Raw genomic sequence first — 11,537 nt, forward strand, 5'->3', positions numbered from 1 at the left:
TCTGGTCGCTGGGTTCGTAATGCAGTGCGCTAACCACTGCACCACCGTTCCACACCACACACACACAGTAGTGCAGGGCTACTCAAACACCAGTCCTTACAACCCACCACAGTGCACTTCTACAAAACTTAACAATCTTCTTCATTAAATTACCAACTAAGATGTTCGATGTTTCACACACCTGATGATGGGTAAACTTAAAACAAATAGAATCTGCACCCTCTCGTCTCACTCTCCTACGTCTCCCCTCTCATCTCGCTCCCCTTCACACCATCTCCCCGCCCCTCCTCTCATCTCCCTGCACTCTCCCTCCTCCATACAGCGTCACTTTCACGTCATGTACGAGCGCGCGTTGTGTAAGCCAGCCACGCGTTTCACCGTCGAGCATCCGCGCACGTACACGTACGCGTGACAGCTCGCTTCGCGTCGGCACGGCAACTCCTTCGGCAACTTCTCCTGCACGGCAACCTCGCCGCAGCCTGCGCTGCCCCCCCCCCCGCCAACACAAATCTTTTCGAAAACTCGTTGATAATGTGCGATAACAATGACATTCGCCGACGATGTGGTTTTTTATCATTTCCACCTTCGGCCGGCCGGCGCCCCCCGTGTGCAGCGCACGTTGCCCCGTCCCCGTCCTCCTCCTCCTCCTCCCTGGCCGGCCGCGGCGTCACTTCCTGGCCGTGGCGCCCGCCGGCGGAACGTTGTCGCGGAACTGGCCCGGGTTGACCACGTTGCCCGCCGGGAAGTATCGCGCCACCACGAACGTCGAGCCGTCGCTGGCGCGCGCCCGCCCCACGCCCAGCTTGCGGCTGCTGCGCCAAACCATGGCCGTGAAGTGGCCTGCGCCGGGTCCACGCCACGCGGCACGGGGGAGGGGAGGCGACGTCATCATCACCACCACCATCGTCACCGTTATTATCGTCAAACAAATGATCTGCTGCTGCTGCTGCGTTGGCAGTGGTGCGTAAGCGCAGTTAACCAAAGGAAAACACTGCGTGGCCTTCGGATAAAAAGATATGTATGATAGCTGACTTTTCGGGTCTTTCCTCTTCACAGCACGCAGATGTGTGCTGTGAAGAAGGGCCATTGCTCGAAACGTCGCCTGTTTTAGATTTTTCCTTTGAAGGCCGCAGTGTTGTTATTGACGAGCGTGTAGAGTTTTTTTTCGCTATTATTATAAGCAGTATATCATTAAATATAATGATGTACATATTTAATAAACACAATTGTGGAGACTCCAATCACCAAAATAACTTGGGCAGACAATAGGGGCTCATCTGTCCCGTATCTGTCCTTCGACATAAAAACATCATTGCAGCAGCATTGCTTGAATACAAGGAAAACCCAGTTTCGACTTTCAGTTTCTCATCATCAGGGTCAGGCTCGCTTGAGCCCATGCTGATGACCCGCCCCATATTTATAGATAAGGACCCTTCTCCCTGTTGAGGGAAACTGGTGGTGGAAGGGGGGGCAAGGGGGGAGGGGGAGCCATTGCCACCCTCACTCCCAACCACCACGTCACAGCTTCCCGTCCGTGTTCGCCAATCATCAGGCAGGGGCGGTGTGTGCAGTGGCTTCAATGGCCGCTCACCGCTGCCAGAAGAGAAGCCCGGGTTGGAGAAGTTGTAGTTCTGGATTTCCGCGTACCACCTCTCCGCCACCTCCTTAGCTGCGCACGCCACAACGAAACGTTCGCGGATGAGCAATGGCCCAAGGGCCCAAAACGCCGAGCAGCCAGCGACAAGCAGCACCATCGGAAGCACCGTAGAGTGAGTGGGGATTAGCGCGTTCATGAAACGGGGCGAGGTTATGAGAGCACCGTGCCCTCGTCGAGGAGGCCGCTCTCCTATCTTAGTTACACGCTAATTTCTCACATTAACATCACTAGCCCTGGACACTTTTTTTACGACCCTTGAGCTACACCCATTTCAAACATTTTAAAACAGTCTGCCTCAGCAGCAGACCACGCTTTCCCACCTGATGATGGATGCTTGTGTTGCGCCCGAAACGTCGTGATTTATTTTATTTTATACCTACGTGACTTTACCAAAAGAACCAAAGAGTATGGATTCCTGCAGTCACGAAATCTTCAAATCGAGATTGAAAAAGAGCATCGTAGCTCATCGGATTCCTCGGGTTACGAATAAATATTCCGAACTTGGGGGTCACGAGCGGACGGGAGGGAGCTTCCACCTGGCTCGTCGTAGGAGGCCCACGCGAGGTTCTCCCCACACTGGCCCCGCTCCGTGTCCGAGCTGTGCTTGAGCACCCGGGTCCGCGCCAGCGACTCGGCATAGCTGAAACGACGCGTCAAAACCGGCGGCGTTAGCCGGCGGTGTCAGGCGGCGGACGCGAGGAGTCCCGAGGGTAGCGTCGTCCGTCTCCCGGGTCACCGATTACACCGACGCAACACGTTCCTCGAGAACAACGTGGGCACCACAACATCGACGTTAAAAAGACGACGTGTTGGGGAAATGACCCTTTCTTCAAAGCAGATGCAGGTTCGATAGTGATTTGCTTAACCGGGCGAGAGTTCAGGAGGCAAGGGTAGGAGAGACTCATTCGCGAGAGCGACTTGGGTCATCACCAAAAAGAAAAAAAAAAGAAAAATACGACAATGAAGCGAATGTAAATCGGTGCAAAAAACACCGCGTTACTATGGATAAGAAGGGTCATTGACCAAATCGACCCTGATTACGTGTTTTTAATTTTCGTGCTGCGTCCGTCCTTCTGTCCATTTGACCGCTTCTCTGTCTGCCCGGCTGTGTCGTCTGTCCGTTACATCCGGTCATTGGTCTGTGCGGCAATTGCTCCGTCTCTCCGTCTGCCCCAGCCGTCGTTCTGTCCATTCTTATATCCGTCCACGTGACCGCTGATCCGTCCATCTGCGAATAAGTCCATCTACGTGTCCGTCCGTCCATCCGTCCCCACCCCACCCCCTCCCCGTCCGTCTGCGTGTCTGTCCGCCCCCCCCCCCCCCCCCGTCTGCGTGTGCATGCACATGCGTGTGATCGCCGCGGCCTGACCTCTGTGCGTCACGACACATCTTGGAGGAGAGCGACAGCGTGGGCACCCCGTGCGTCTTGCGGTAGTCGTTGTGCGAATTCAGCAGCTCGCGTGCAAACTCCTTCGAGGCTGCGGACAGAAGCAACGTTTCACTCGAGGTTTACTATATGCCCCATAGTGTGGGTTGCATGGCGAGCAATCGCACGGCTGTGGCTTGTCTTTAATGTATCTCTGTGTCTCTCTATGGGTCTCTAAGTGTTTCTATATATCTTTATGAGCCTCTGGGTTTACAATATGGCCCAAAGTATGGGTTGCATTGCGAACAAATGCACGGCTTGTCTTAGAAATATCTCGATGTATCTCTACTAGCTTTGCTACCCGGCTTCGCCCGGGACTTGGATTCTTGTCTTGGATTAAAACACGGCCTACGCGGAGGGTGGGGATGCATGACGTCAGCAGGCACACTGCGTGACGTCAGCAGGCACACTGCGTGACGTCAGCAGGCACACTGCGTGACGTCAGCAGGCACACTGCGTGACGCTACGCATGCGGGTGACATCACAGATGTGACGTCACCGCTCACTTGCGTACAAAATTTAAGCATTATTGCGCCCCCCCCAAAATACAAAAGTCTATTTTTATACTTTTTGCATGGTGTACAGTGTGGAAGCTATCCACGTGTCAAATTTCAAGTTCGTTGCATGTCGGAAAGTATGCTAAACATTTCGAACAGACACACATATTCACAAATATATAGATGAGTCTCTGGGTTTACTATATGGCCCATTGTTGGGGGCTTCATGGCCACAATCCCACCACTGTTGGTGACGTTGCTGCTCCGATGCGGCTGATTTTCCGCTGAGTGCGTTGTTTGGACATAGAGAGGGGGAGGGTGGGGGCCTGGGAACCCTTGCACGCGTGGAATGTAAGCAACCCGCCTGTTTTAGGGTTGAAAGTGCAAAACGAAAGCAAAAACAGTGGCGTCAAATTGCTCGCAAACGCAAATTATTTCATGCTGCTGCTGCTGCTGCATTGGCAGCGGTGCAAAAAGACAAAACAACAAAGCAACTCGGCATGTCCGTTAGTACCAATGTGTGTGTGGCCTTAAAAGGAAACAAAATAAATGTGACGTTTCGGGCATACGGCCCATTTCCCCAACCCTCGCCTTTTTTTTGCTGTTGTTGCATCTTAAGACCGTGCTCCTGAATCATACTGCTGCTGCTGCTGCCATAAGGCATCGGCGCTGGCGAGACGTTAACTCCCTCGCCTGGTATGGAGGAGGTCATGGATTCAATCCCGACCCTGACGCTTGTAGATTTGGAGTGTGCGCGTGTCTCTCTCCCCATGGTCGCGTGGATGTTTCTCCGGGTCCTCCGGTTTTTTCACTCCACGTTTAAAATCAACATCACGCGCTGAGAGTATTTGGCTGCTATAAATGTCCACATGATATAGGCCAATTAGTAAGGTTTGTCACGTAACCAAAACATGCAAATTCCTTACTAGTTCAGCACACCGCTGTATTGGAGAGTGAATCCACAACATTTACTATTCGAGTACGATTCGCCAGTAATTACAACTTGCATCATTAGGCGACAGCCAGATTTGTGGATAAATCCCGTTTAATCCTTAAATTGAGGGATACATGCGATGTCGTCACCCGTGAGCCAATCAGCCAGAGGGGGGGGGGGGGTGTTAATGAATGTGTATAAATTACAATGGATATCCATTACCGGTTGGGTTATTCATAGGGTAATCAACATACATTGTGCATGCACATTGTGCTTGTACATCCCGCTGTTTTTTTTGTGTGTGCACGTAGATTGCAGTGCCTGTTGTTATCTGCTCACAGTTAAATCACCATCGACGTACGGTGGTGACCTGCATAGGCATGCGGTTATGGATAAAACTGGTCGCGAAAGCCTACGTGCTAAAATAAGACCTTTCGTAATCTTGTGGGTGCGGTGTTGATCAGTTTGTGATCTGAAAACGTACACCACCCCCATTCCCAATCTGTATTCAGCAATGAAGTGTATCATCATCATTATCAAGAAACTAATGCTGGAAAATCTTTTTCCACTGCAGCAAATGCTCTGCATGCTGGAGCCGTCCTATCTAATACAAATATCTCTTTGGGTTTGTCTAAAATAACAAAAGCTAATCCTGTTTTGAATGGGCGTCTTCGTTTGTTGATCATTTACATCTTCAGGGCAAATCTTTAGTGACTGCGTTATCTTTGTGTTCTCAGGTGGCCTGGTGGTGGAGGTGATGTAGACGTAGCTGAGTAGCAGTGGCTTCCACTTTAATTTCAGACAAACCAGAATAAATACATAAAATCTCAACAGTACATACGAAACCCGATTTAAGAGCTTATTGGCGCATAGGGTAATTCCAAATAAACGGAAATTAACTCCCACACATCCAGCGTATAATTCACACAACGCTTCACCGAATGCGGAATCAGAGGACCACTGAGCAGGTCCACGAAACTATGAACCATGGGCCTTTGAGTACTCCGTAATCCGAGCACCGTGCAGCAGCCGTATGGACCAGAACTCGACTTGTTGACGTTCCAACTCAACGCTGTGAAACGGCGGCGGCGGCGGTGGTGGTGGCACTCCAGGAACTCTCTCGAGTGACCACAGCGCCCTGGGCTCCCCGTTCGCTCGCCGCGACCCTCCGGAAAGTTCCAGCGAGCCGTGGGAAAACGCGTGTCTCCCTAATCCGCCGGGATCGACTCGGCAAGGCACCTCGCCGCCCAAAGTCATGCGAACGAGCGAGAGGCCCTTTGGACCCCACGCGCTCGACGTTGCGGCTTCAAACCCGGAACGATGAAGATTTGAGAGCCAAAATGGAGTTCAAGAGGACGTCACAAAAACCTCGTGAAAGACCCAACGACGGCAGAAGATCCCTGGAATGGATATTCCGTCGAAGGTTCTGGGTCACAACCCTAAAACCACTTCCACTGCACAAACCGTGGCAGCAGCAGCAGCAGCAGACGACGATGAACAAATGGAAAACTTAACTCTCCGGCGGGGTGTGGAAACTGCGGTCACCCAGAGGAGAACCATGGGACGTGTTATGGACTCAACGTCCGACCCACAACTACGCCACCTCCGCTACTCTTGACGCAATCATCTGGCTCGCTGACCGCCGCTGTGTAAAATCACAGCTGTAGCTCTACGCCAGTGGTCCTTCATCGCAAGGCCCGCGGGCCACTGGCTGGCTCTGGTGGCCTTTAGTGCGGCCCCTGGTGGCCTTTAGTGTGGCCCCTGGTGGCCTTTAGTGCGGCCCCTGATGTGTGACCTCCCCAATAATCCACAAAGAGAGTGACCCCCCCCCCTCCCACCATCATCATCGTGCCTTTTGTCAAACCCCAACAATGGTTCCACATGGTGTGGCGGCCCTCACACTCATGATGTCTCATCGGCGAAAGTGGCCTGAATAACACAACGTGCGAAGATGGGAGACTTTTCTAGAAAGTTGCCCAAGTAATGAATCATGCCCACCAACTACAATTTGGAGGGGTGGGGGGGAGAAAAAATGTGGGAGCCAAAGACATCGCCCAAAGTAACGAAGACCTCAATATTAACATTATCTTGTTGTGCCAGGCCGAGCCAGTGGCAGCAGTTGCCCAACTGCTGCCACTCACTCATCCGTTGCCACTCACTCTCATCCGTGATGTGGCAACAATCGACAACACCACAGGACACAGCGATAACCGCGGTGGGGGAAGGGGGGGTTGGCGGATCACACAGAGATCATAGCTCGCTGCGAATTCCGGATTTGTCCGGCCAACGACATCCACGGGGGGGAGGGGCGATAAAATACGTAACCGATTTGCGGATGAGTCAACACGTCCACTTTTCCGAGCTGGTCAAAGAGGTGTTGGGGGTGGGGGAGGTAGAGACGTGGGAGTAGCCCCATGCATGACAATCGCATGTTTTGTGATGAAGCCGTCTCCACTGCTGGATGATGGACAATTGCGCTTGACGCCGGGAAATAGAAACGTATCCGCTACTCTTTGGATTGAAAATCCAGTGATATGACCATTTGCGGCAGCGACACACTACAATTATGGAAAAAAAAAATCAACGTAAAAAAGTTGTGCTTAAATTAATTCCAGATCACGGACACCCCCCCCACCCCACCCCCTCCAAACGCCGTCTCGCCTAGATTCCTGCCGAGGGACGGCCCGCCCCTCCCGGTATAAGAGACTAGGCCGCAGTGGGGTAGGGGTCTACGTAGTCGTAGTGGGATTAACCACGGGGTGTTGTGAGGACATCAAGGGTGGGGCTGGTGGTAGTGGAGATACAGTATATAATATTGCTGTATACAATTATATAGATACCGTAGTCAACATATTGTACTCATACACACTGCCATCCATACACGGTATGTACTGTATACAGACTGTACAGTATATACTGGCAGTACAGTCAGTAACAGTACACCACGTGAAGGCTCCCCGACAGGAGGTGCCATGGGTTGGCTGACTGAGATGACCGGTAGATGCACCACCAGCTGTAACCCCCCCTACTGTGCCAGGCTAGGTGCATGAGGTCACGGGACAGACCCTGCAGGTGCCATGGGTTGGCTGACTGAGATGACCGGTAGATGCACCACCAGCTGTACCCCCCCTACTGTGCCAGGCTAGGTGCATGAGGTCACGGGACAGACCCTGCAGGTGCCACGTGTCGACCGACTGAGATGACCATTGATAGATGCACCAGCAGCTGTAACCCCCCCTACTGTGCCAGGCTAGGTGCATGAGGTCTCGGGACAGACCCTGCAGGTGTCATGGGTTGGCTGACTGAGATGACCGGCAGATGCACCACCAGCTGTGCCCCCCCTACTGTGCCAGGCTAGGTGCAGGATGAGGTCACGGGATAGACCCTGCAGGTGCCATGGGTTAGCTGACTGAGATGACCGGGTAGATGCACCAGCAGCTGTACCCCCCCTACTGTGCCAGGCTAGGTGCATGAGGAGGTCTCGGGACAGACCCTGCAGGTGCCATGGGTTGGCTGACTGAGATGACCGGGTAGATGCACCACCAGCTGTGTACCCCTTACTGTGCCAGGCTAGGTGCAGGAGCGTTGTCAAGCTCGGCGTAGCTCCACCATACCAACAAAACCCCACGGCCACAACGCAAACGACCGGCTCGCCGTTAAATCTCGCTCACAATCACTCACACACACACACCCTCCTATCACTCACACACACACACCCTCACTCACTCTCACTCACACACTCTCACTCACACACACGCTCACTCAGACATACTCTCACTCACTCACGCACACTCACACACACTCTTACACTCTCTCACTCACTTACACTCTCTCACTCACACACACTCTCACTCACACACACTCTCACTCACACACACGCTCACTCACACATACTCTCACTCACTCACGCACACTCACACACACACTCTCACTCACTCACACTCTCTCACTCTCACTCACTCACACTCTCACACACACACTCACACACACTCTCTCATTCACTCACACACACACTCTCACTCACACACACTCTCACTCACTCACGCACACTCTCTCACTCACACCCACTCACACTCTCACACCCACCCACTCACTCACACACACACTCTCTCACTCACACTCACACACACTCTCTCTCACTCACACTCTCACTCACACACACACACTCTCTCTCTCACTCACACTCACTCACTCACGCACGCACACACTCACACACACATTCACTCACACTCTCTCACTCACACACTCACACACACTCTCTCACTCACACACACCCTCTCACACACTCACACTCTCTCACTCACACTCACACACACCAACTCACACACACTCTCTCACTCACACACACTCTCACTCACACACACTCACATTCTCACACACACACATTCTCTCACTCTCTCGCTCACACGTCGTCATCGTTGCAAAGATCAAAGATTCCCCGTGCGCGCGTGTGGTGAGGATAGCACCTGGCCGCCTTTGCCCACACACACACAGCACACACACCACACACACACAGCACACACACAGCACACACATCACACACACACACCGTACACACACAGCACACACAGCACAGCACACACAGCACAGCACACACAGCACAGCACACACAGCACAGCACACACAGCACAGCACACACAGCACAGCACACACAGCACAGCACACACGCCACGCGACACGCGACACACAGCACACACAGCACACACAGCACACACAGCACACACAGCACACACAGCACACACAGCACACACAGCACACACAGCACACACAGCACACACAGCACACACAGCACACACAGCACACACACACAGCACACAAACGCGACTCACTCACCAGACTTCCCCATGGCGACCCGGGTCGGAGTCGAACTTCAACGAATGACTCAGAAGAGAGAGCGAGCGAGAGCTGGATCGTGACCCGGCCTCTCTGTGTCTCTCTCTCTCTGTCACTCTCTCTCTCTCTGTGTATTTATCCGTCTGCTACGTAGCTCTTGAGTATCTCTGTCCGTCTGTGTCTTGCTGGATCACTGTCTGTGTGTCGTTATGTCCCCGCGTCTTTCTATCTGCCCGTATCACTTTAACTTCTCTGCGCGTCTGTGTGTTGTGGGGGTGTGTCTCTGTGTGTTGTGGGGGTGTGTCTCTGTGTGTTGTGGGGTGTGTCTCTGTGTGTCTCTGTGTCTATGTGGGGGTGTGTCTCTGTGTCTCTGTGGAGGTGTGTCTCTGTGTGTCTCTCTGTGTCTCTGTGTGTCTCTGTGTCTATGTGGGTGTGTCTCTGTGTTGATGTGTTACTGTGTGTCTATGTGGTGTTGTGTCTGTGGGGGTGTGTCTCTGTGTGTCTCTGTGGGGGTGTGTCTTTGTGTGTCTCTGTGTGTCTCTGTGGGGTGCGTCTCGCAGCTGTTCTCCATCCGTGGCGAGAGAGGCAGTGGAACTCGTCGCCTCTTGGGTTTCGAGTTCAGTTGCACGAATCTCTCCGCCCACTTCGCCAACTGCTCCAGACTCGCCCAAACTCTCTCCCCAACTCTCTCCCTTTTTTTTACGATCAGTGGAAACAAGAAGATACTTGGTGTAGTCGGCACTTTGCTTCGTTCATCATTTAGTTTTTTTTAATCTTTGTTTTATGTGCCCCCCCCCCCTTTAGCGCTCACTCTCTCGCTCTCTCTCGCTCTGCTCTCCCCAACTCTCGCCCTTATCTCTCCCCAACTCTCTCCCCTTTTTATTTTTTTTACGATTCAGAGGAAACAAGAAGATGCTCGGTGTATTCGGCACTTTGCTTCGTTCATCATTTCGTTGTTTTTTTAATGCTTTGCTTTATGTGCCCCCCCCCCCCTTTAAATGAAATATTTCACGCTCTGCACTCCTCCTTCTTACCCCTTCCCTCTCTCTCTCTACCCCCCCCCCTCTCTATCCCCCCCCCCTTCTCTCTACCCCCCTCTCTCTACCCCCCTCTCTCTACCCCCCCCCTCTCTACCCCCCTCTCTCTACCCCCCCCCCTCTCTACCCCCCCCCCTCTCTACCCCCCCCCCTCTCTACCCCCCCCCCCCTCTCTACCCCCCCCCCCCTCTCTACCCCCCCCTCCTATCTACCCCCCCCTATCTACCCCCCCCTCCTCTCTACCCCCCCTCTCTCTACCCCCCCTATCTACCCCCCCTATCTACCCCCCCCCTCCTCTCTACCCCCCCCCTCTCTACCCCCCCCCCCTCTCTACCCCCCCCCCCCTCTCTTACCCCCCCCCCCTCTCTACCCCCCCCCCCCCTCTCTACCCCCCCCCCCCCCCTCTCTACCCCCTACCCCCCCCCCCTCTCTACCCCCCTCTCTCTACCCCCCCCTCCTCTCTACCCCCCCTCTCTATCCCCCCTTTCACTCTCCCGAACTCTCCCCAACTCTCTCTCCAACTCTGTGGAGTGAGTTTGAGAGGAGGGGGGGAGCAGGATGGATGCGGGGGGGGATTAGAGGATAACGGGGAGGAAGGAAGAGGGAGAGAGATGGGATGATGGGTGGGGTGAGGTGGGAGTGGTGGGTGTCGGGATGCAGAGGGGGAGTGTGCGATGGAGGAGATGAGGAAGGGATGGAGGGGGAGGCTGAAGGATGAATAGGGGGAGGGAGTGGGACACGTGGAGGGGAATTCCCACGTGTGTTGTTATACATTAGGAATGTAGCGAATCATCAATTGTTCCACGCAATCAGTTCCAACACTACGATTCTCATGATCGATTCTATAGCTTCACGTACGCTACATCCACCACAGCGGTGGAGGGGGGGGGTGGATGAAATCGTTTAGCGGCGATTCTACAAACGATGGAATCGGCGGTTGGAATCGGATCGTTACAACTCCGTTACAATGCGTTGACAAAGGGCGTGTGACGTCACTTCCACGTGTTTTCGGGCCAATTCGGGTGGAAATTGTAGCGGCTTTCATCCGGCAGTGGATTGCTCACGGCTCACTTGCTGCTACCGCTGATGGTGATTATTGATGATGGTTATTTATCCCCCGGGCAAAGGGCCTCGCTGATTGGCTGCCCACTCT

At 53.5% G+C, this 11,537-nt stretch overlaps 1 protein-coding gene across 1 annotated transcript; it reads right to left on the reverse strand.

Annotated features, from left to right (window-relative positions):
• Positions 1-526: 526 nt before the first annotated feature.
• GLIPR2 (GLI pathogenesis related 2) lies at positions 527-10,335 on the reverse strand. The gene is made up of 5 exons (XM_078881704.1): positions 9,348-10,335; positions 3,027-3,135; positions 2,194-2,297; positions 1,592-1,669; positions 527-840 (listed from the first exon to the last, which is right to left on the reverse strand). Exons 1-5 carry the CDS (start codon positions 9,358-9,360, stop codon positions 668-670), a joined length of 477 nt encoding a protein of 158 aa, XP_078737830.1. The 5' UTR covers positions 9,361-10,335; the 3' UTR covers positions 527-667.
• Positions 10,336-11,537: the final 1,202 nt, after the last annotated feature.

This window comes from Lampetra fluviatilis, chromosome 62, assembly GCF_964198595.1.
Source record: "Lampetra fluviatilis chromosome 62, kcLamFluv1.1, whole genome shotgun sequence".
Lineage (NCBI taxonomy): Eukaryota > Metazoa > Chordata > Hyperoartia > Petromyzontiformes > Petromyzontidae > Lampetra > Lampetra fluviatilis.